General features: G+C 49.0%; 7 protein-coding genes; 4 read left to right on the top strand and 3 right to left on the bottom strand.

The window, feature by feature from the left end:
• Nucleotides 1-625: 625 nt before the first annotated feature.
• On the top strand, nt 626-3159 carry FFUJ_01295 (probable molybdenum cofactor sulfurase HxB protein; the record flags this gene model as incomplete). XM_023580316.1 has 2 exons in its annotated part: nt 626-710; nt 758-3159. 2 exons carry the CDS (start codon nt 626-628, stop codon nt 3157-3159), a joined length of 2487 nt encoding a protein of 828 aa, XP_023424259.1.
• A 163-nt stretch (nt 3160-3322) lies between these two features.
• FFUJ_01296 (related to glycosyl hydrolase, family 15) lies at nt 3323-5714 on the bottom strand (the record flags this gene model as incomplete). XM_023580305.1 has 9 exons in its annotated part: nt 3323-3582; nt 3646-3858; nt 3907-4089; nt 4136-4159; nt 4210-4641; nt 4694-5140; nt 5188-5365; nt 5423-5507; nt 5566-5714. The coding sequence occupies 9 exons, from the start codon at nt 5712-5714 to the stop codon at nt 3323-3325; spliced, it is 1971 nt and encodes a 656-aa protein (XP_023424258.1).
• Nucleotides 5715-8821: 3107 nt separating this feature from the next.
• On the top strand, nt 8822-10801 carry FFUJ_01297 (related to vanadate resistance protein Gog5p; the record flags this gene model as incomplete). XM_023580294.1 has 3 exons in its annotated part: nt 8822-9574; nt 9633-9936; nt 9987-10801. The coding sequence occupies 3 exons, from the start codon at nt 8822-8824 to the stop codon at nt 10799-10801; spliced, it is 1872 nt and encodes a 623-aa protein (XP_023424257.1).
• Nucleotides 10802-11344: 543 nt separating this feature from the next.
• On the bottom strand, nt 11345-12397 carry FFUJ_01298 (related to RNA-binding protein; the record flags this gene model as incomplete). The annotated part of the gene is made up of 1 exon (XM_023580283.1): nt 11345-12397. One exon carries the CDS (start codon nt 12395-12397, stop codon nt 11345-11347), a length of 1053 nt encoding a protein of 350 aa, XP_023424256.1.
• A 2720-nt stretch (nt 12398-15117) lies between these two features.
• FFUJ_01299 (probable phosphogluconate dehydrogenase (decarboxylating)) lies at nt 15118-17044 on the top strand (the record flags this gene model as incomplete). XM_023580272.1 has 4 exons in its annotated part: nt 15118-15131; nt 15455-15487; nt 15555-16110; nt 16169-17044. The coding sequence occupies 4 exons, from the start codon at nt 15118-15120 to the stop codon at nt 17042-17044; spliced, it is 1479 nt and encodes a 492-aa protein (XP_023425601.1).
• Nucleotides 17045-17858: 814 nt separating this feature from the next.
• FFUJ_01300 (uncharacterized protein) lies at nt 17859-20084 on the top strand (the record flags this gene model as incomplete). XM_023580261.1 has 3 exons in its annotated part: nt 17859-17900; nt 17963-18229; nt 18282-20084. 3 exons carry the CDS (start codon nt 17859-17861, stop codon nt 20082-20084), a joined length of 2112 nt encoding a protein of 703 aa, XP_023424255.1.
• An 881-nt stretch (nt 20085-20965) lies between these two features.
• On the bottom strand, nt 20966-23251 carry FFUJ_01301 (probable endochitinase; the record flags this gene model as incomplete). XM_023580250.1 has 4 exons in its annotated part: nt 20966-21865; nt 21924-22050; nt 22101-22202; nt 22257-23251. The coding sequence occupies 4 exons, from the start codon at nt 23249-23251 to the stop codon at nt 20966-20968; spliced, it is 2124 nt and encodes a 707-aa protein (XP_023424254.1).
• Nucleotides 23252-24958: the final 1707 nt, after the last annotated feature.

Genomic DNA, 24958 nt, shown 5'->3' with positions numbered 1-24958 from the left:
TTGATGCCGCAATTACACGGTCTGAAGCAATGATTTACCTAGGTACCTTACCTGGGCTAACCAGGAACCTGATGTGCCTTTCCTCCGCAATAAATTGACCAATAATCAACGAGAAAAGGTCTGTCGGCAAGCAGCGAATGTTGATACAGTGCCTGGAAACAGGAAAGTGGCGATCTCCGCTTGCAACTAACACTGAAATCTGGGGGAGTATCCCGATATGCTCAGTGCTTTAGTCGCTAAAAGGGCGGCAACAACAAGGCAGCTGACCAAGATAAGATGTCTATTTGTTCGGATATAGTCATAGCCACGTCGGTCCTATCTCCTCCTTTGTTTTACAGCCTGTTCAGCCAAACTGGAGCAACTTTAGGCCCTGGTATCATAACCAACTTCCCTCCTCGGCTTGGTTTGAGCATGTCTTCTCCTCCACTCTTCACCCCACTCCCATTCTCTATCGGTCGTGATAGTGCCATAGAATTCCTCATCAGAATATGATAAGGGTTGTGCGGCGTATAATAAGCTCTCAATATCCACCGGAAGTGCTTGGTCTTTTTGTGTCAAAGGGCCTTGAAACATTGGGAACTTTGGTTTCCCTTCACTCGACTCATCTTGCACATAGGCTGTTAAGATGACGGTGCCTATTCTGGGTGGCGACTCAAGCTATAACCGAGCCGTGGAGCAATTTAGAGAAGCTGAATATCCAATGATTCAAGGTCATAATACCTAGATACGTTTCTGAACTGTACTGACCTGCGAAAAGATTCGATCTACCTTGATCACGCCGGGACAACATTATGTTCCAAATCATTGATGGACTCGTTCGCTCACGAGATGACTACAGTTCTCTATGGCAACCCCCACTCTGCATCACCATCCTCGCAGCAATCAGCATCTCGCGTTGAAGATGCTCGTATGAATTTGCTCACCTTCTTTGGAGCAGACCCAACTGAGTATGATGTGGTGTTTGTCGCAAATGCCACAGCGGGAGTCAAACTCGTTGTTGAAGCCATAAGGAGTCAACCAGAAGGTTTTCTATATGCATATCACCAAGGATGTCACACAAGCTTGGTCGGCGCTCGAGAGGAAGCTGTTTATAGTACGTCGGTTGACGATGATGATGTTCAATCATGGCTTGAAGGGCAGTTCCCGTTCCAAAACGTGACCGACAACTCGTCAGCAACAACATTGTTTGCCTATCCTGCGCAATCCCATATGGATGGCAAAAGATATCCCTTGACTTGGGCGAAAAACTTACGGAACTTGTATCGCAACCCCCAACATCGATTTCTCACATTATTGGACGCCTCCTCGTTTGCTGCTACATCCTATCTCGATTTCAGCGATCCGAGCTTAGCACCAGACTTTACTGTCTTCAGCTTGTACAAGATTTTTGGATTTCCCGATCTTGGAGCCTTGTTAGTGAAGCGTTCTTCGGAATGGGTGTTCAACAATCGCAAGTATTTTGGTGGAGGCACGGTAGACATGGTTGTTTCTGGAAATGAGAAGTGGCATGCCCCCAAATCACAGTTCCTCCACGAGAGGCTAGAAGACGGGACACTTCCATTTCATAACATAGTGGCTCTCGACATTGCCATGGATATACATCGACGACTATTTGGTTCCATGGATCAAATCAGCTCCCATACTTCATACCTTACCCAACGCATGTTTCAAGAATTGAGCAATATGCGGCATGCAAATGGTGCCCCGGTTTGCAAACTTTATACATCGGTATCCAGCGACGAAAACACTCTTGGAAATGGGCCTGTCGTTTCTTTCAACCTAAGGAATAGCCAGGGCGCTTGGATAAGCCTTGCCGAGTTTGAGAAACTTGCGAATCTCAAAAACATCCACATTCGGACCGGTGGGCTTTGCAGCCCAGGCGGCATTGCTTCAGCCCTGGACTTGCAACCTTGGGAGATGAAGAAGAATTTCTCGGCCGGGTTTCGTTGCGGTGCAGACAACGATATCATGTCTGGTAAGCCCACCGGTGTCATTCGAGCTAGCCTAGGTGCAATGAGCACGAAAACAGATGTCGACGGATTTGTTGCTTTCCTCAGGGAGTTCTACCAAGAAAGAACGTTACCAATCGATTCTTCTGCTCTAAACCCCAAGAAATCCATCGACGTCCCTGACTCTTCCGCACTCAAGGTTAAAACTATTACTATCTACCCAATAAAAAGCTGCGCCGGGTACTCGATCCCGTCTGGGGTCCCTTGGGAGGTTCGACCAGAAGGTCTAGCATGGGATCGTGAATGGTGCTTAGTCCATCATGGGTCTGGACATGCTTTGAGTCAGAAACGTTGCCCTAAGATGGCTTTGTTAAGGCCAACATTAGATTTTGGCAAGGGCGAACTAATCATCGCATATCGTGGGACACAGCATAGCGGCCAACCAAACCAAATATCTATCCCTTTATCAGCAGACCCTTCTGTCATTGACGCCAGTATTGACAGGCAGTCTTCCAGAGTTTGTGGCGAGAAGGTGAGCACACAGATATATACATCGGACAGGATCAACTCCTTTTTCTCGAATGCTCTTGGGATTCCTTGTCTCTTGGCACGCTTTCCCCCTGGTGGGTTGGGGCTGAAAAGCCGTCTTTCCAAGGCTCAGATTCAAAGATATCAACAGCCTTCAAAAATCCACACATTACCAGGTTCCTTCCCAGATGTGCCATCACCACCTGATTCGGACTCTGAACAGCAGAAACCTACCAAGATTCTTCTCTCTAACGAGAGTCCTATGTTGGTAATCCATAGTTCGAGTGTTGATGCCCTGAACCAGCAAATCATCGACCGTGGTGGAAGCTCGGTTGACGAGAAATCATTTAGAGCAAATATAACACTCGAACAAGCTCCTGGTTTTAAAGCACAGCCAGCCTTTTCTGAGGATCGCTGGGGCTCTATGAGTATTGGTCGCCAGAACTTCAGGCTTCTGGGTGCATGTCGCAGATGTCAGATGGTATGTATAGACCAAGAAACTGGCGAAAAGAAGGAAGAGCCATTCGTGACGCTCGCAAAGACAAGGCGCTTCGACGGCAAAGTTTACTTTGGGGTACACATGCGGCATGAACCTTTCGCTGAAGGAGACGTTATGAAAAAAGAGTCACAATACCCAACAATTGAGGTTGGAGATTCTGTGTCTGTAGAGCTTCGTGGCTGATTCAATCACGTTTTACGAAACATGAGATCGCATTTGTAGCAGTAAACAAATTATCAAAATGATCACATGCATTCTTCCAAGGGCCCACGATTGAGCAAACAAATAACTATGCTAAACTTGGCCACTTTTCGGCTGCGGTCTGCCTTCTCAGCACCCTTGTATTTTACCTCGCAGTACGGTCCAGGTTGAAAGCCGCACTGATTAAAGCTAGATGACTGAATGCTTGGGGTGTATTACCAAGTTGTTCCCCAGATCTCGCGATCTCCTCAGAGAACATGCAGAGGTGGTTAGAGAAACCGAGCATGTTCTCAAACAGATTTACAGCCCTGACCAGATACTTCGGCTCGTAGACAGCTGCTCGGGTCATGGCTTCCACGAGCCAGAAAGTACACATACTAAACGCACCTTCGTGACCGCCTACCCCTACATCGCGATTTTCTCACATTAGCAGCTGCGCTGAGATGAAGTTATTGCGGGCTCCCTTACCATCGTTGGACAGCTCAGTGTCGTATCGGTATACTAAGCCGGTACTTGTCAAACCGCCCTTTTCTGGGGGTAAGAGAATGCGGTCAAGGGTGTTGAGAAAGCGTGGATCACAGGGTGAGATGAAAAACACAAGAGGAGCTATAAGAATGGAGGAGTCGAGCATAGTTCTGCTCTCAAAGCTTTGCACGAAGCACTTCATCTCCTCGTTATATCCTGTAAACAGTCAACACCACTCATCAGTGGAAGTCTTGCTTGGATTACCTTGTTCCATGACACGCTCATAAATTCTGTCTCTTGCCTCCATCCATTTGGCGCGGTTGGGACATGGAAAGCATCTCTTATCAGCAAGACGAAGGCCGCGATCAAATGCAACCCAGAGCATTATCTGAGAGTATGTGAAATGCTGCTTGTTATTTCGGACCTCCCAGATAGACATGTCCGGATCTATAACGTTTAGCCAAAACACGAAGCCAAAGGCTATATGTCTTACCGTCGAGTATAGTCAGAACATAATCTGAACACATGTTAGCTCGCCAAGGGAATGGTCAAGGTTGCGAAGCGTACCAAGAATCTCACGAACAGCCTTCCAAACATCCCATGGAACTGGCTTGCCGTATTTGTTATATAAGTAGATGGCATCCATCAATTCGCCATAGATATCAAACTGTTGATGAAAAGCCGCGCCATTTCCGATACGAACAGGACTGCTGCCGCGATAGCCTTCAAGATGATCCAATGTCAGTTCCGGGATGTCAGTCTCACCTCGAATGGTGAACATAATAGGCAAGCCTCCATCTGGGCCACGTGAGTGAACGAATCTTTCCATGATGAACTCCATATAAGCATCTGCTTCGGCCTTGAAACCAAGACGTAGTAGGATGTAGATAGTAAAGCTCGAATCGCGAATCCAAGAGAAACGATAGTCCCAGTTTCTTACTCCACCGATGGCTTCGGGAATAGAAAATGTTGGGGCAGCTATGATGGCACCCGTAGGCTCTATAAAAGGTCAGTCGATATCTCACAGGTTGGATCTGAGCGAGAACCTGACCGTAAGTCATCATCTTGAGTATCATCAAACTTCGAAACACAACCTCTCTCCATCGACCTTTATAATTCGATTGCGCAATGAAATTATACCAGAAACTCTGCGTAGAGTGCTGCTGAGCATCAAGCACATCAGTCGTAATATTCTCCGTGACATGGTGTTCAATATCATTTCGAAGGACAAAGGAAATCGTCTGGCCTTCTTCAATACGGATGCAAGCCACGAGGCCCCCGCCGTTGATTCCAGGACGCTTCTCCTTTCTGAAGGTTATGAGAGGACAACTGGTCTCGTTCTCTCCCTTCTCAATTGCGACGTCAAGCTGCAGCTGAGTATCCTTGCTATGGAACGAGGCAACTTTACTCTTATTATCAGTCGTGAAGTGCTGTTCTTGGAAGAGAGTGGTCTCGTGCTCATCTCTTCCGTAGTTGAAAGAAGGAAAGAGTTCGATATCTGATCACGGTCAATCATTGCCTCTAGTTGCGTGTCGAGGACAGTACCAAGATTCATTGAACCACGAATGCATTCCACTCGGCGGACCAACCACTTCTTAAGCTCATCTTGGACTTTGGTGACTTCCCGGTAGGCATTCAGCTTCACACCTTTGGTGGTAACCTTGATATTCTGTGGGCGAGGGAAAAAGTCTACCACATCGACGACACCATCTTCATGAATAGACCTTGTTTGCAGAATACATGATGATGGAAGATACTGCTGCTTGGTGGTACAGTTTACATCGGGAGGGGGGGAAATAAAGAAATGCCCTCCTTTGTCCTTGTCGAGGAGCCTGCAGAAAACAGACGGGGAGTCAAAATCAGGCCTGCAATTCAGACTATCAGTCGAGAGCTCCGAGTCTCATCTCATCGGTCTGCACTCACCAACACATATAGTCAATACTTCCATCAATTCCCACAAGAGCACAGGTGTGCATATTTCCAATCATTCCATAGTCCTCAATTGGGAGATATCCCCCGGTTTGACCCCGACGGGAACCTCCCGGAAGTGTTGAAGAGCGTCGACCCTCCATTTTCAAAGTCGCTATATTGTAGTCTTGAAACTTGAGGTGGGAGAAGCTCCAGGAACAGGAGCTTAGTCTAGTTACCCCGAATTGGTAGCTCAAGAATGATGTAATGGATTGTGTCGGTGGCCCAGGTGGACAACTTAGTGCTACTCCGGATTCTCCGGCGAATGGTAAAACTGGATCCTGAGCTCTCTGGGCTATGTTTCCAAAGAGTTCTCTCTCAGAGTCAGTCGAATATCGTGAGTGGACGTGAGCAAGATGCGGGGGAGGTCACTTATAAGCTTTCATGTGTGATCTTCCGCTACGTACTTCACTTTCAGCTCTGGAAGGAATGGTGTGGATGACTACTTTATTACCTGATCAGCCTTTCCGAAAATGGTGAAATGCTTTTGAGGCTTGATTCATTGGTGAAGCTGACCAAAAGATGCCTCAGTTCTCGAGATGTTGGTCAAGCTTTGTCAACGTTCGTTTTACATATGAGCCAGCCGCCAAGTCATATCCATGCCTTTCTCCTCGTGCAAACAGAGCCGCACCTGCGAGCAAAGGATTACTAAACAAAATGACACTTACATACAAGTTACTAATGTTTTAGCTACCTAAAGGCTGGTTAAAGCCATTTGGTCAAGTTTAGGGTAGGTCTTCGTTGGAGCTACCATTCAGTTCCCACACAACTATTAATCCCCCATAACATACTAACTTCATGATACCTGACCTCAGGAATTCTGCTATCAAGCAACCTTGTCTTGTCCACGGCAGTAAAGTTGCGGTAGACTCAACCTAGAAGGTAGATGTGAAAGATAGAATCGATACTTGAATCACAAGGGGTTCTAGGATAGCGCGATCTGAAAAAGTACTAGATATGACCAATCAGGTCTGATAGAATCGTTGATCTTGCTAATTCAAGGTCTGATAGCTATCAAGTAGTATGGGCTAGAACCGGCATTGCGGAAGGCCTCGAAAGCTCCTTTAGTGATCAACTTTAATAAGCCCACGATGTTCACGTTGGACGGGAAGATCCGAAGTGCTGAGGAGATGAGGTATCAAGGATCCGAATATAGATGAACAGTTGATAAAGCTAAACAGACGCTGGGCAGATAGGCCTACCGGATTTCCAGATTCACCAGGCCATCTAGGGAAGCGCTCGTAGCTCCTGTGCCCCTTCAGCCAACACGAAAACAAAGTATATATGATTGTGTGCCTTGTTGTGCAACTACTCGGGCTTGTTAGAAGAAGAAGTATTGGAAGCAAGGACAGCTGGTAAACGACAGGCTTGGTTAATACGAATACAGAGTGTGAATAATGAAGTTTGATTGGCAAGGTCGTATTCGATAAGGACCGTGCAATTCGACTTTTGCTCAAGTCAGGATAGTTCAGAAGAAGGTGTCTAGATCGATCGAACCAATGAATCAAATGTTCTCCTGTAAACTCAATTCCCAAGGCTTACCCGAGCAAATATCTTGGTTGCCGCCAGCTCCAAATGCTGCTCAGTTGTCGAGGCCATCAAAATCCTGATGATTTATCGGCTCGCCTGGATATCTGACAAGGATTTTAGACCCGACGGGACGCACGTTTTGTCTCGGTGGACGACCCTCTCCGATAGCTGTACCTGTTAGATTTCATTCGGGTAGTCGGGCCCTAAATTGGTCACTTTCTAGAATACGGGCCAATGCCGTGAGGTTCAACCTTGCCAAGGCCTCAAATGCCGTCTTCCATACCTAGGCGAAGTGAATCAGAATGAGAGAAAGGGGCTCGTCTACTGCCGGAACTCCGCAACTACAGCCATACATAGGTAGCAGTCCGTTGATCAGGAACTGGTCATGATATTAAACAACCTCCCAGCTTACGGAGTAGTGCCTGAGTTTTATGCACAAATCAGAGACCCATCCGATACGAGATGGGGACTTCTTGTTTACCCCTGGATTTGTGGGCTGCAGGTTCCTGGATATCTCAACCTCGAGAGACACCAAATCTTGAAACGCAGGAGCTAAAAGATCACAGAGAGTGTGTGCCAAGGTCGGAGCGAAATACTGGAATATTGAATGTTAGATGTTAGATGACATATTAGATAAAACCCAATGCATGTAGGTATTATGTGTCATGTGGGCACTATGTACTATGATGGACTTGAAATAATGTACACGTGCGGAGGTGATGATCAGCAGCCGGATCGCTGTGGACTGAAGATCATTGATGCTATGGGTAACCACTGTTTTGTTCCCATTTCATCGCATATGACGGGAAGCATTTCTACTCGTTAAACTGCCTGAGCTACCTGTGAAATGATCGAGTTCCGTGTGTTAATTTGCCATCGTTGAGATGAAAGTCATGTCCCCAATGCTAATGCTCAGGTGCAGACAACTTCAAGCGATCTTGATGATATTTGTGCTTATTCTTGCTTTGGATTTGCTGCAGGAAATACCAAGAGGTGGGGAGCACTTGTTTGACTCGAGCTACCTTATGCTTGCACCTCATTGTCACAAACCTCTAGAACATTATCCTCAAACCAATCATCCCCTCATTTGAGGCCTAGAAGCTGTGTCGCGTGCAGATATGCAGTACGCCACGGGGTTCCATGGATGTTATTGCCAAGAGACCTAACACCTTTCAGGTCCACTCCGCACTTTGGTGCTGCTGGGTTAACAGTGTAAGAAGGACAACTTGTAGCCTGGGAATGCCAAGCGGATGGGAGGAGGCTTAGGAAAGTCGTCGTTATAGCCAGAAACCTACAGATAAGCCAGTTCCTGAAGAGTTATGTTCATATACCCAAAGCTAGAGGTGGAATTTGCCGTTCAATGCAATCGACGTCAACAAGTCTCACTCTCGGAGTGTTCCAGTGATCACACATAACCCCCCAAGTGACTCCTGTACTACCTCAGACACGGCGCTACGGTCCCCTACCATGACGGCCCCGACTTTAACTTTTGCCCTATGAGGATTAGCCCCTCCGCCTTTTCTAATGCGCTACTGTACGAATGGAGTCCTGCGACCACCTAAGCCAGCAGACCTGGACCAACCCTACTCATTACCATTAGCCATCCTGGCCATCCTTTGCCATCACTAACTTATGAAAGCCCCATCGCATCCCCTGCTCTAGTCGTTCTTTTGTCTCCATCATGACCGCTCTTCCTCCTCAACCTGATCCCATCTCCTCGCCATCTCACTCCTCACGCTCACCCCCTTTGTCTTCGAAACACGTAGCAGCTCCAGATCGCCCCGAATCCCTCGAATCCCTTCTCATTGACGACTCTCTATCAGCCAAAGACTCGAGTCCCCTAAAATCGGTGGCAGGATCGTCATCAGGAACAACAAAAGTCTCTACATCGCGGAACTCCGGTCTGGGTGGAGGAAATCAAACGATAGCTGGCCCGTCTCGTGAAACCGGCGCGAGGTCTTTCAACGGCGACGAGGAAAGCGAGAGCGACTGGGATATAGAAATGGAACCTATTGCAGGCCACCGTCGACGGCGAAGTAGCCACAACATGGCTGGTCGGCCAGCTGGATCACCCAGCCGAACCCGTGTCACAAGCCGTGGTCCCGCACCCACTGGCTCGATAGAAGAACCCAAGATATCGGAAGAAGATTTGGATGCGAACGGCTTTGCGATCCAGAAGGATGAATCCGCCGATGACAGCTTGAGCGATGAAGACCTCCAAGACGACGAAGAAACAGGATTGACCCGTAAAGACAAGCAGAGGCGGCAGAAGAAGCGTAGCAGAAATACCCAGCTGGATCAGCGGATCGTCAGGGACAATAAGGCTATATCAAAAGAGGAGCGCAAAGAAGCAGACAAGACCGTCTTCAAGAGCTTGATGGTAAACGTTGTGTTGATTCTTTTGTGGTACCTCTTTTCGTTATCAATATCGATTGTACGAAACGGCTCCTGTGCCCTATTCCCAGATAACATAATTGCTGACATGTTTACAGTACAACAAGTGGATGTTTGATCATGAACGGCTGAACTTTGCATTTCCTTTGTTTACGACGTCTATGCACATGGTGGTTCAATTTATCCTCTCAGGTCTCGTTTTGTACTTCGTGCCCTCATTGAGACCCGGACACGGGGTTCATCTGTCAGATATGGGCAGGTCGAGACATGATGACGAGCCCAAATCTTACGGCATGACCAAGATGTTTTACCTCACTCGAATTGGACCTTGTGGTGCAGCTACAGGCCTAGATATTGGACTTGGCAATACCTCTCTCAAGTTCATTAGCCTTACATTTTACAGTATGTTGTCCCTGCGTCTGAGCTCTTGAGGTAACTAACCTTTGCTTTAGCCATGTGTAAATCCTCCTCACTAGCTTTCGTTCTCATGTTTGCATTTGCTTTCCGCCTCGAAACCCCAACATGGCGTCTTGTCGCCATCATTGCTACCATGACGCTCGGTGTCGTGCTCATGGTGTTTGGTGAAGTTGAATTCAAGGTGGGAGGCTTCGCCCTCGTCATCTCAGCTGCCTTTTTCTCTGGCTTTCGCTGGGGATTGACCCAGATCCTGCTCCTCCGCAACCCTGCGACATCAAACCCATTTTCTAGCATCTTCTTCCTTACTCCAGTCATGTTCCTCGTGCTTATCTGCCTTGCGGTGCCCGTCGAAGGAGTCGGAGCTCTCATTGAAGGCTACAAAGTTCTCGGTGATGAATGGGGTTATTTCATGGCGCCCCTTTTCTTGCTTTTCCCCGGTTGCATCGCCTTCTGCATGACGGCATCCGAATTCGCTCTGCTGCAGCGCACTTCCGTCGTCACACTTTCCATTGCTGGCATCTTCAAGGAGGTTGTTACTATTAGTGCGGCTGCTCTTGTCTTTGGTGACCGCCTCACACCCATCAACTTTGTTGGTCTACTCACGACCATGGCCGCTATCGCTGCCTACAACTACATTAAAATCACAAAGATGAGGCAGGAGGCGCAAGAAAGTGTTCATATTCGGCATGCGCATGACGATGACGCGCCAGATTCCCCGACGAGTCAGACTAGCGGAATCATAGACCGCGATGGGGATACAGACGCGGAAAATACTGGTCTGCTCCGTGACAGCATCGACGGCTTGGATCTTGATGTACAACCCCATGCTCCAGCTAATGAGCGTCGCTGAAGGAACAATCGTTTCAATGCCACAACTTCCTGTTTTATATCTGAGCCTGTATATAACGACTCTATGGGCCGCCTTTCTTTGTCATACTGAGTGAGAGTCGATACAATGACTCGCCATCTTTTGTTTGTATGTATCATAACAACGGCGCCGGGGGTTACTTTGGGGATAGAATCTAGGCTGGAACTTTCCTCGATACATTGTGATATTAGAAGAGCAAGAATATCAATATACCCAGATACCACACATAATCAACTTGCCCGTTTTTCTGACCAGATAATATGCACAAAACGTTGTATGGAATGGTACCTTTCTAGGTCAATACCTATGTTCAAGGCACAAGTGAAGAGTAAAATCAAGCCTGTGACTTTTCGAAGGATTTGGTCAACATGATACATGATCGAATTCATAACATTGCAATACAAACGAGCCCAGACTCCCTGGTGGACCGGAAATTCTTCATGGAATTAGTACACTTAAACCGGATATGTATGATACCTCTGCAAACACCAAACACCAAAACGCGACACTTGCTCAGTCGAACGCTTAGCCAAGCAGGCGAAGGCCATTCTTGGTCTTTTGTCCAGGCTTGACCACTCCACTACCACCCATGGGCCCTAAGCTGGGCTCATAGCCAGCCCCATGATTTCCACCGCCATTTCCACCCTTCTTATTCTTATTCTTCTTTCCATGTCTGTCCTTCTCCTTGACATTAGCTACCTTGATTTCGGTGTTGGCCTTGCGAACCGTTACAGGGTGGCTCTGAATGTATTTATTGTTCATTTCTTTGGCGGCTTGGAAAAAGTCGTCAGCGTCGCTGAAACTGACAAAACCGTAGCCTTTGGACTTGGATGTACGCTTGTCACGAATGACTCGGGCCTTTTGTACAGATGGCCAGCGCGAGAAAGCCTTGAGAAGGGCGTCGTCAGTGGTCTCGCCTGCAAGATTACCGACAAAGAGTCGTAAATGGGAGGGATCCCATTCAAGAAGACTGTCGTCTGTCCACTTCTTACCACCACCTTCTCGGATGACTGTCTTCTTGCGCTCCTGGTTCGCAGTGGTAGCTGCCGCGGCCGCAGATGTCTGGCCATCTGTTCGAGGCCCAGCAAACCCAGGGGCTTTATCCTTGCCATCTGTTGGGGTGCTCGAATATGCGCTCTGCCATTGCGCTATCTGGGCGGCCATCTCGGGGTTGTAGTCGGTCCCCGCAGTGCCTGGAGTAGGGAATGGATTCGCAATCTGGGGTGCTGCCCCATAGCTTTGTGGTTCGTAGCTCTGAGGGCCATAGCTTTGGACGCCGTAGTTCTGGGCACTGTAATTCTGTGGCTGCTGAGGATACGAATATGCCGGACCCGAGTTCACCGCGCCGGGAGCAGTAGTCGGGTACGAAGAGTACGAAGGGCCATACTGAGTTGCGGATGGAGCATTGGGAGCAGAGTAACTCGAAGGGCCGGAGTACGTCGGCGGAGCGTTCGAGTACGCTGGCTTCGATGCAGCCTGGGCTGCTGGGGGGAACGCGGGTTTGAAGCCTGACTTGGAGGCGGGCGGTCTCGGTGGGAGAGAGTTGTTGCTGATGCCTGGAGGAGGAGGGTACGCCATGATGAATACAAGCGGATATACGAGGAAGCGGTGTAGTGTTTGCGAGAAAACGTACCTTGAGCCAAATTCTGCTCAAGTTCCTCTTTGAAGAGATTCCCAGCGTCCGCAGCTTTTATCGAAAGGGCTCGGCGGTGCTCTGCGGCGGTGCGACGCGATTGCGATTGCGATGACGATGGCAACTGTTGTTGTATGGAAGAAAATGGATCTTATGATAGCCTTCTTTGATTCGCTCTAGCCTCGTTCTCCAGAAAGCGGCCTAAATTAAGTGGGACCTGAACATCACGTGCGCTCTCCCAAAGCTCAGATGAATAGGTACCTACATAGGTACCATCTCAAGCCATAGGTTCGGCTGATGGCTTGAAATTCAAATGACAGGGCCTAGTGTTGCTTTTTTGAATCAATATATTTTGAACACCTCGGATTCTCATTTGTCATTGGTCACGATGTCTGGCGCTGTCGCCTGTGTTAAGTAACTTGCACCCCCACGAGCTGGAGTGGGTGATGTGCCAGCGTTAGGTAGTCAGTTAGAGCCTCTTCGGATTATGAAATCCTATGGCATATAGATTCCTCGGCTCGGAAGCAGACGGACTTGACGGTGTCTCAAAAGCTCTTGTTTGGAGAGAATGCTACTGACTAATCCGAAAGATTTCATGGCAATAACGGGCAAGTTGGAGAAATCTCAACAACATGGCGCATCCATTCTTTTCCTGACAACATTGGTTCTTGGGGGTTATTGTAAGCTTTGAACATTCAACGAATCCGTAGTTACGGTGGCTCTTTTCACCTTGGGGTGGGGGTTAATGTTGTATATAGCGCATAGCAAGTTCTGGAACTTGATCAAAATGTGTATCCGCACCTATTATTCGAGAGGCTGGATGAATGTTCGGATACTTTAATCTCCATGTACATGGGATGGGCAAAAATGGACGACTTGATCCGTTCTCAAGATAATTTCGGCGGCAGAATTTGACGGCTAATATGGACCGAAGCAAGCGGAACTTGATTATTACCTTTTATCCCGATATCAAATGTTACTTGCATCTCCGATGGGGGTTTTAACTTTCAAGTCTCTATGAGCCGAGTCAATCAGAAATCGGTGTTACCAATCGTGGTTCAACGGTATCGTCTTGTCGTTTTAAAGTATCCGGCTGCCGAAGCAGGCTGAGGCATCCTGAAGCCAGTATTGCTTGGCCAGTCTGAGGCTTAAATTCTCTGTCTCATGATCTCCTTGGCTGTTTCGTCATGAGCGACTTCGGACACTGGTGAGGCTAAAAGTTGATTCGGCGCTTATACCGCACTGTTGCCGGGGTAAATTCCGGTGGAGCATTTCGGTCAGGCTGGACTCATGAACTGGGCTGAGAGTGCACCTGGGTTGGTCGAGAGTACACCTGGACAGAGCTCAGCGTTTGCGGCCTTTTTCTTTGGGATTCTCCGTATCCGCCTTCGGGGCATTCGGTACGGATTCGCGAAGGCTAAGGCGCGTTGGGGTCGGGCTACTGTCCGATGAACAAGTCAATTGGCACGGTAGTGATTACACGGGCCCGGAAGACGTGGGTCCCAACACTCGGACAGCATTGCAGGATCGCATAGAAAGGCTGGTCTTGGAGGTTATCCAACAAGCATAAGCTTGACGGACGAACTGAGACCAGGAGATGTCGATACCGCGCACGGGACATGTCTAGGACTAAGGGCTTGACTATGGATGTTAGTGAGGCGAGGCGGATACAACGGAAAGCAATTCATCCAGCCTAATATGCGGCGAGCTTTGTACGAGATTTGTGTTGCTTGTGTCACGGTTTCAAAAATCTTGGTAAGCTTTGGGGTTCATCTTGGGGGTAAGACCGCAGCAGCACCGTAGAGTCGTCATAACGTTGGAGCTGAGGGGCGTAGAAGGGGGGACCTGGAGGGGTAACCTGCGAGGCGCTACAGTCCGCTAAATAAATGTGAGGGAAAATCCCATCTCTGGAACTTGGTGTCCGTAAACGATGGACCCCTACTGATGGTCATTGGCCAGCCAGCAGGTACAAGTCCATGCTGTTGGCCAGGGAGGAGTGGAGGGGCATTACCTCAGTCATGATGATGATGATGGCTGCTGAGGAATTGATGCAAAGTTAGTTTGTATTGGTAAATGTAAGTTCTTGCAAGGCTGGCGTAGCGGATGAGTAGATTGCCTTAGTAACGATGATTAAGGCAGGATGAGTGGGAGATCAGCTAGATACCGCAATTACTCATAGTCACCGAGCTGTAGTCAAAGAGGTGATGTAAATGGAAGAAAAGCACCTATCATCTCAGTATCAATCTCGGCCGCACCACAGTGACGATGACGATGAACAGTTGAGAAGAGCCCCGCCAATCAACGCGGAAGCTCCACCATACTTGGCGTTATGCCCGACCAGGTCAATTGTATTGGATTGAGCCTTTTGAAGCGCATTGCGTCGCGTTTGCTTAGTTGAGCCAAATGCAAAGCGGTAGAGAGGGAAGAAAAAAAAAAGGTGGGCATCCTTCCAGCTCAGACAGGAGGTGGACTGGGAGGTGAGTGCGGACTAGGTACCGAGCGCCCAACTTCGGCACGGGTGTGACAACATTCATCGCCAGGTATATTTCTCTACAACTTTGCATCTCCTCCCACCTTCTTCCCTTCCTCTTCTTTCTCTCCTTCATACATCTTCAAAAACCTCATTCTATACATACCACTCCCCGATCGCATATCATAGCCCATCATGTCTGGCCCTGTGTAAGTTGAAGCTTCCCTCATACCTCATCTCTTAATTTTACCCCACCACCCCGCCACGGCCTCATGGTGATGCTCTCATGCTCTCATCCCCGCGCCCTCCGGACGCTGGAGCGAGAAATGAAGTGATCGCTGTGCTGAATCCGTGCCTGGACTGTTTGGGGCATTCGTAGTCCTCATCCTCATCGTGATCATGGCTCATGTTCTCGAGGTAGAGCTCGTCTCGCTCACCTCAACCTGGGTGCCCCTCAACAACACAATTCCTTCACCTCACTCTCAAGCTCTGCTACGAAACAAAATGCGACGAATGCTGACATTGTGGCAAGTGCGGATCTGGGCCTCATCGGCCTTGCTGTCATGTAAGTTTGACCCAAGAACCATTCAACTGGCAATGCCAGTGGCAGCACATACTCACATGCTTCACAGGGGACAGAACCTTATTCTGAACATGGCTGACAACGGCTTCACCATCTGCGCCTTCAACCGAACCGTCTCCAAGGTCGACCGATTCCTGGAAAACGAGGCTAAGGGCAAGTCCGTTGTCGGCGCCAAGACTGTTGAGGAGTTTGTCAGCAAGCTCAAGTCTCCTCGCCGTGTCATGCTCTTGGTCCAGGCTGGTCAGGCTGTCGACGACTGGATTGAGAAGATTCTACCCCTCCTTGACGCCGGCGATATCATCATCGACGGTGGTAACTCTCACTTCCCCGACTCCAACCGCCGTACCAAGTATCTTGCTGGCAAGAACATCCGCTTCGTCGGCTCTGGTGTCTCTGGTGGTGAGGAGGGTGCCCGATATGGCCCCTCTCTCATGCCCGGTGGTAATGAAGAGGCCTGGCCTCACATCAAGGACATCTTCCAGAGCATTGCCGCCAAGAGCGACGGTGAGGCTTGCTGTGAGTGGGTTGGCGACGAGGGTGCTGGTCACTACGTCAAGATGGTTCATAACGGTATTGAGTACGGTGATATGCAACTTATCTGCGAGGTATGAAGAGATAGAGACAAGAACCACCTCACACAAAAGACTAACAAAGCATTACTAGGCTTACGACATCATGAAGCGCGGTCTCGGCCTCTCCAGCAAGGAGATCGGCGACGTCTTCGCCAAGTGGAACAAGGGTGTTTTGGACTCTTTCCTGATTGAGATCACCCGAGATATCATGTACTTCAACGACGATGATGGCACTGCCCTCGTTGAGAAGATTCTCGACAAGGCCGGTCAGAAGGGTACCGGTAAGTGGACCGCTGTCAACGCTCTTGACCTTGGCCAGCCCGTGACCCTCATCGCCGAGGCTGTCCTTGCCCGATGCCTGTCTGCCATCAAGGACGAGCGTGCCACCGCTTCCACCAAGCTTGAGTTCGTCAGCCGAACAACCAAGTTCGAGGGCGACAAGGAGCAATTCCTTGAGGATCTTGAGCAGGCCCTGTACGCCTCCAAGATTATCTCTTACGCTCAGGGCTTCATGCTCATGCAGGAAGCTGCTCGTGAGTTCAACTGGAAGCTCAACAAGCCTTCCATTGCCCTCATGTGGCGAGGTGGTTGCATTATCCGATCTGTCTTCCTCAAGGACATCACTCACGCCTACCGCTCCCAACCCGACCTCCAGAACCTTCTGTTTGATGACTTCTTCAACAAGGCCATCCACAAGGCTCAGCCCGGCTGGCGAGACGTTGTTTCCAAGGCTGCCCTCCTTGGTATCCCCACCCCCGCCTTCTCTACCGCTTTGTCCTGGTTCGACGGTTACCGCACCAAGGACCTTCCCGCCAACCTTCTCCAGGCTCAGCGTGACTACTTCGGTGCTCACACCTTCCGCATCAAGCCCGAGAACGCTAGCGACAAGTACCCCAATGGCCAGGACATTCACGTCAACTGGACCGGCCGTGGCGGTAACGTCTCTGCTTCTACTTACCAGGCTTAAGTTGCTTGTCGGGGTAAAGAGATGGAATTTCGATTGGTTAAAGAATGAATACCACCGGGCTGTACGAAGCTCGATCGCTGCGTTTTTATAAAAATCTGTGCTTTGGTACACAGAACACGGTAACGCTGCAAGGATAATGATGAATGGGTTGGTACGGATTTAGAAAGCTTAAGTGATGAAATTCGGGTTTACGTTTAGAACCTGATGAGAAGCATGAAAACAAAATCAAATAATATTTTCCCAATGAAATATACAAATCGGTGATAAGTGACAGTTACTGAGCGTGATAACCGTGGTAGGACTCAATTTATCGTTCGCGCGACAAAATGAAGCGAAGTTGGTCCACTTACGAATGATTTACTTATATGAGAATCCATCCGCACTGCTCAAACTTTTCAAGATCATTCTTCCTCTAACATAATATCATAAGATCTACTTATCGAAGATTAAGTTATATAAATCACCACAACTTACATCAGACCTCGTTCTTTTCCTACCTACCTATGGTCCATGGAAGACAAGAGCTCAAGACCCGCTTTTACTTACACGGCTCTCCAGCTCTGATTGGCCATCTGCACGTTCGCAGCCTCGTCGCGAGAAGTTTGGAGCCGCGCAAGGGCATTGACTTCTAACAACTCCATCGCAAGTTATATCGTGAATTGCGCCACGCCATCCCTTCACCTTCTCAGAGTCAGCCCATCTCGGCTTTTTTCAGCACGCTGAATGACTAGCAACGCACATACCTGGACATCATCAATCGCGTAATTAGATATACCAACACGCCTAATATTGACCAGCGCGACGCTTGCCCACTATGGCTCAACCGGATCCTAGCCAGGGCGTCCCTCAGGACCTTGTATGTAATGCATACGCGCAAAGATGCAATCGCATCGCAACATCCTTCTGACAGTCCTTTAGATGCCCCACGTTCATCTGATCTCTTCATTCCGATACCCTGTGATGCCTCGACTTGACCTAAATGAGGTTGCTAAATGGCTTATGGCCGCACCGCAAGTTGCGAGAGACCGGGCGCCCTTTTTCTGGACATATCTCGACAAGCCTACCGATGGCACGATACTTTTGACCTGGCAGCCCCTTCAGCGTTTGGGAACGACCTTCGCAACCGATGGTTATGTCTGGGCGCCTCCAGAACAGGTTTACAAGCATGATCTGGGCAATGGACTGGTAAGGACAAGATGAGAATTGCACAAAGGGACAGCCTGCTGAACCTCACTAGATGCTTGAGATTTACTATCAGAAAGCTGGTTACATTCCCGGCGAGCAGTACGCTCTCCACGCCCGTCGACGATGCCGACTAGTCCCTATCCCTGGTCATCCTAATCCTCCCCAACCAGACGTCGGCCTCTTCGTTGTACATTACGGCCCCGCCGAACCGAATGACAGAGTTCCTGTCTCCATGATTCCCTTTGACGAAAGAGTCAACAGCATCATGCAGCAGCGCCACTTTTTGCAGCGCGCTGGCCAGATTCGTCGCAAAGAATTCATGTTATCCGACCGAGTCAACTGGCCTACCCTGCCTGATCTCACGCGTCAGCCGGTACCTCCCCAGATGGCCCCTCGAGGCGTTCCTCAACAGATGGCATATCCCACGCAACCCGCACCGGGCCCTCCTGCTAAACGAGCGAGGCACGCCGCGGGCCAGAGTGGCCAGCCCCCACTACCAGGAATGCCTCAGCTAGACGCTGCCTTCGACGATGAAGAGGATGTTTCGCGAGGAGATATGTTTGACCATCTCACGCCAAGAGAGATTTCTATGAGCCGATACCAGCAGAACCACGAGTGGATGGAAGAGATCCTCTCGTCTCCTTATAGGATAAGCCAGATCACCCCTGTCGATTTGAACCTCGGTTTCAAGGGCGAATTGGCATATTTGACCGAAGGCATCTTTCCCGCACAAAGAGTTGATGCCTCCAATTCCGTGCCTGAGAAGCCGTATATCGGGCGGCTGGATCCCGAAAAGGCCAATGAATTTCGCAAGCGAGTCCACAATCACATTGAGTCAACCAAGGCCGAGATAGAGAAGATGCAGGCCGACCATGCCGCAGCTCTTGCAAAGTTCAAGGAAAATTCCATCCTCAGCACAAAGGAGAAGGAGCTTCGAAACACTGTCGAGGGTACAGGCACTGAGATTTGGCGAATTGAGGGCAAGGTTGACCCCCACGATGAGGATGCTGTTCCTCGTCCCGTCAGTGCGAAAACAGTCGAACAGATAGTGTCTGAAGTGGAACTTGCTACGGGAAAGAAGGTTGATACCAAGCCGACGGTATCTCGGGTTCAAGACGGAGGTTATCAACCACCAGCACCAGAACCCGTTCAGGCTGACGCTTCGCAACTATCTCGTCAGCCGTCGCAATCTGGCTCGCAGAACAGCGGCATCATGATTGGAGAATCTGACATCGATATGGGTGGCACTGCCGCTGGATTACTCGATCAGATGCATACTGGCATTTCCAACACCTCTACACCTCTGAACAACTTTGGAACTCCTCAACCTCAATTGTCAGCGGCTCAGTCTGGGGCCGGAACACCTTCCAATACCACCGCAGTTGGTTCTGGCGGTGACGTGACGATGGGCGGAACTCAGGGGCCAAAGGATCACTCAACAGCGCCTGATCAAGGAACTGGCAGTGGAGATTGGGTTGTTGTGCCCAAAGATGGCACTGCGAACGATCAAGCGAATCAGGGCCCTGGCTCGGGTGCCGCTTCTGTCAACGCAAACACACCCACTACTGCAGGAATCGATACTGCCAAGTCTGTGGCTAAGACTGCGTCTGCTGGTGCTACCCCAGCAGCTGGGACACCGGGCGGCTCTGTCTCCTTTGACCAAAACGACTTCAGCTCCCTTGGTGACCTTGACACAGCAGGTGATGCCCTTAACTTTGACGGCCCTACGTTAGACGGTGCAGCTGGCGAGCTGGGCGAGGGTCTAGATCTCAGCATGGACATGGACGACTCGGCATTTGGAGACGCTTTCCACGGTGTCGAAGCCTCTGGAACTCCCCAGGGTCAGGATATGTAGAACGCATCCCTGTATGGTGAGCCGGAGGAGGATGAATTCTATTGAAAAGGGGGAAAGATTTTTTTACTGAAAGACCGGAATTGGTTCTCAAGACGTCGGAGAATGGCGCGTCTTTGTTATCATGGGGAGTTTTCTTTCTCTTCGGCAATGGGGGGCTATAGGACTTGCTTTTTGTTCAGTTTTTAGGTATTGTCTCGGGTCATCAAGGCCCGATGTAGGACATTGATTATGCCTATGGAATAGGAAAGTAGCTTGTAGACTAGAGGCAAGTAAATCTACAGTTGAATAATTAATATGGTCTGTCATATATATATATGTGCTTGAATTTAACATTATTTGGCCTTGTGCTGGCCGGAACCCTTGCAGCCGTAGCAAATGAGCATATGAATGAAGTATACTACCCATGGAAGCTAAAAGCTTATGTCTATGGTAACAATGCTGCCAAACTCGACAATATCCTATCAAGTGACTCAAGTCTGGGCAAGACCTTCAAGACTACGTACCTCAACTCAAACATAAAAGCTCATCGCGGTTCATGACTTGTTGACACGCTGCTCTGCTATCTTAACTGTCTCATTATTGCTTGAGCTGTAGGTCAGGATAAAATATCCGCCATGATGGAAACATAAATTAATGACAATCATAGGGTCGGAAGGAAATTGCTCTTGGCTTTTGTGAGCAGATTGGTTCAAGTGAACAAATGAATGTAATATCATGCAAGGTAACGAGGGCTTTTCTATATTCTATACAGTGACAAGTTCCCAATCACATCATCTCAAAAACAGACCACAAATGGAATATTGCAAAGACTCCAAACACATCCAACACCTATCCGAACAAAGTCCAGCACAAAGGGAAAGTAGCCAGCGCAGTTCGCAAAATCAAGACGGCATTCCAGCTCGTATGTTGGCGTATGCACTCGTAGGGTATTTCAAAAGATTGTTGACCGTCTCCAGGGTGCCCAATGTGCGCTTTACACCAGAAACGATGCTCTGGGATCCAATCTTATCTCCACTCGCCTCCCAAAAGAAAGCACCACCAAGGTTTCGCTGGTTGATATAAGCGGCTTTGGCCTGACCAGATTTGAGATCATCGTAAGTAATAAGCTCCCGCGTCTTGCTGTCATATGAATAGCTGGCTACGAGGTCTGCATTGTAGGTAGCTTTGGCACCAGAACGTGGCAAATCCTTGTATAGGTAAGTTCCCTCAGAGTTGCCGCCAACACCTGAGTAGGATTTGCCAAGTCCAGAGGTCTTCAGGAATGATCTCCCGTAAAGGGGCATACCCATGAGAATCTTGTTTGGCGGAACTCCCGCCGCGAGGTAATCGTTAATTGTCTTGTCAGTGCCAAGTTTTGTTGAAAGAGGGTTCTTCTTTGAAACGAAAACGTTGGCCTGATGACCGGTGGTAGTATCCCAGGAGCCAGCATAGTCGTACGCCATGAGGTGCCAGGCGTCAATCCATGGGTTCATTCCTTTCAAATCCATGACTTTATAGTTTGCCGGACCGGCTGATGTAGCAACAGTAAGCATAAAATGGTAGTTCAGTTTGTTGTTCTTTGAGAACTGGTCGAGGGCTTTTCTGAGGCCCGAGAGTATCAAGACATAGTTGCGAGCTTCTTGGGCATTGGCAGGGTATTCCCAATCGACATCAATTCCATCGAAGCCCCAGTCAGTAATTAGTTTTATGGCGGAAGAGATGAACTTCTTGCGACGGTCCTGTGTGCTCACACCAGTGGCGAGATCTGGACTGTTATTCCAGCCGCCGATTGAAAGTAGCACCTGTTCATACGTCTTAGCAATTTCACATTAGGCTGCTTGGTCGCGGTAATAGAATCACCTTTAAATTTCGGTTCTTCTTCTTAAGAATGTAAAGCTGTTTAACACATCCATAAACGTTCTTTCCACCATTATCAGAGTCACCACTATAGAGTCTTTCGGTGTCAGCGTAAGAGTCTGATGAAAACCTAACGTTTTGTTAATAAGTACGATATATTGATGGGGTTGATATGCTTACACAGTTCCGTCTTTAGGGTTAACCTTAGCAAAGGAGTATAGAACATGTGTGATCTGCTTCACCGGCAGATTTTGGGGCTGGAAGTTCGCCCCATAGGTACCCCTGGTTCTTCATTATTAACACCCATTAATTGCACAGAAACATGCCACAACTCACCAGTTTGTGAAGTAGAGGATGTTCCGCTTTCCAGCACCCCGAGCCTCTAGGCGAGTAGGTGCGTTGTTGGCGTCATCCTCATCATCAAAGTCACCACCAAAGTAGTTCTTTACGCTGCTATCATCATGGGCATCGGCAGACTCGGGGTTCTGACTTGCCTGCTCAGATGTGTTTCCGGCAGGAGTATTCTCAGATTCATCAGAACCGTCCTCGTCTTGTTCGAGGCCGCCCAGGTTAGGGAAATCCTCAGGGTTGTAGTCGTCCTCATCCTCCTCATCGAAGAATTCGTTATCTGCACCTCCCTCATCACGCTTGAGGAGCTCAGGTGCCGGAACGACTTCATCATCGCCACTGGCAGCTCGCTGGTCAGAATCAGGAATGGCAGTTTCTTGCGAAATGTCCTGGTCATCACTCTCCGTAGAACGAGTGTTGTGCTTAGACTGTGCCCAGGGGTTTCGCGGAGGAATAAACTGGGGAACTGTATCCCGAGGAGTGGCAGCTTGACTCTGTTGAGGCTTGCGAGATCCTCGGAAAGGCGCCCTAGGCGGGATGAAAGTTGGCTGTTTGTCATCACTGTCGTCTTCTTCGTCCTGAACCTTGACAACCGTCTTCTTCTTCACAGATGCAACCGAAGCGGACTTGTCGGAGCTGTCCTGGTCCTTAGTTGACTTTTGCCAAGATGCTTTTGCTACGAAAGGCATCTTAGGTGGGATGAACTCAGGGACGATAGTCTCTTTAGGATTGTTCGAATCAGCGGCGGTAGTGGTGGTCTTGCGGATTTTGGTGTTAGGGTCAAGTGCGTAAGGCATCTTGGGAGGAATGAACTGCGGTGCGGCGGTTTGTTCTGTTTCACGACGGACAGACGTGGTCATCTTGGTCTTGGTCCCATGTGTATGTTCGATGTGTCCATGAAGATGTTGGTGTCTGGGCTCCACTGCAGGCACAGCAAGTGCTTGCACCAGAAGCGGCGCAATGAGGATGAGTTGCTTGAGCATATCTGATACGCAGCAATTGATCTCAAGGTGAGAGAGAGCCTGCGAGATGAATGTCCTCTGACTTGAAGAAGCCTGGACAATGAATGGATGATATGGGCTAGTTAAGTTTAGTTGGCGAGTATAAGTGCTTCTTATAAAAACAAGCTGTTTGTAAAGGAGTGAGACCTCGTGATGTGTGAGGTAGTACTCAGATAGTCCAAGGGGTCCAACTATCTTGAGAGGGAGTTGAAGCTGAGACAAGATGCTGAAGCCGGGCTGGTTATGAGACAAGGACTGGGGTGACGGAACCGTAGAGTAGTCTATGAAGCACTATACTTTAAAGAATGAGATGAAGTCAAGGAACGAATGACGTGGGTTGAGTAGTGATGAAAAGGAATGGCTTAAGGGTGAGATCAGCTGGGAGGGAAGGGGGGCCAAGGACTTCAGGCGAGGGAATCGGGGCAAATTTATCACATTGGACATGATGATAAGACGCCACTCGATCAATAGAGGCATGAGGGAGGTAGGCGGCCTTGAAGGAGTATAGCATCACGACGAAAGCGTAGCTTGGCCGCGTGTTGGCCTAAAGAAGCCTCCAAGGATGCTACGGAAAGCAACGCTGGGCACCAGTCGAGACGATGCCGTTCTCGACTGGGAATGCCCTGACGCCGGATGAGACCCGACAAGCAGATCATTCGAGCTTATCGAGCGCCACAAGCCCTAAAACGTGGACCTGGTATGTCTTGGGACCTTGATTAGGAATGAGCTTAGTGTCTGGAATCAGTGGTTCAAGGCGCTAGGGGAATTGGTCGGAGGTTAAGACATGGTGGTGGCTGTCAATCTTTGTAAGTTGGCATCTTTTGCTATTGAAAAGGCGGCATAATGAAGCCGGGTAGAGTTTGGGAGGCTTGAGAAAGAGGCTGTCTAGGCTGTGGGCGTGAAGCTCATGATGTGGTTGTGAGTGGGTCATGATGATGAAGAGTCAAGGGTAGAGTTTCCCTAGGAACCGAATAGCGTCGGGATCTGATAGCTGTTCCTGCGTAAGCCTCCTTCCGTTTGATCGATTTATGTATGTACCTTCCTTTCTGTTCCTGGTGCGTTCTGGTCCCTCCCTTCCTAATTAAGCACAAGTGATTGTTTGAAAGTGGGTGTATCTGGGGAGCCCTTGATTGCCTTGCAGGATTTGAATATTGTCTATATATCAAACTAACCAAAGGAGAAACATCAATTAAGAGCTCCTTCAATCATTCAAAACAGCCCTTTCTTGCACATATCGTATGGACCTGCAACGACAAGACGCCGCTCCCGGCAATGTCTCGTCCTACCCTTGCGCTCCCGCATTTGAAGGGAGCAAAGACCCCTCCAATAATCTCACAACTGCAACTCCTCAATATTGTCTTCACTCCAAAACAAGAAAAATTAAGACAAAATAAACTGCCCCAGTATCAAGGGTCTAGATCATGATCCAGAAGATGAACGTTAGCAAAGGCGTCGCCGACATTCATTCTGGACTCATGAATAACGGATAAATCGGTTCAACGTGTGCTCTCCAGATCAGCCTGCACAACGTCCAAGCTTTGGTGATTTGAAATAAACAGTTTTTCTCCCTTCGTTGTTCCTGATTCATACTCTTTACGGTAGAGAGCTCGTGACTAAATTTCGTGATTGTAGATGGCTGACCCTAAGACTAAACTAGTGAAGCCATCGCCATATCCTCGCATGGCGTTC

Source organism: Fusarium fujikuroi, chromosome FFUJ_chr01 (assembly GCF_900079805.1).
Source record: "Fusarium fujikuroi IMI 58289 draft genome, chromosome FFUJ_chr01".
NCBI lineage: Eukaryota > Fungi > Ascomycota > Sordariomycetes > Hypocreales > Nectriaceae > Fusarium > Fusarium fujikuroi.
Note: the sequence above shows the minus strand (reverse complement) of the source record. Positions and strands in the feature narration are given on the sequence as shown.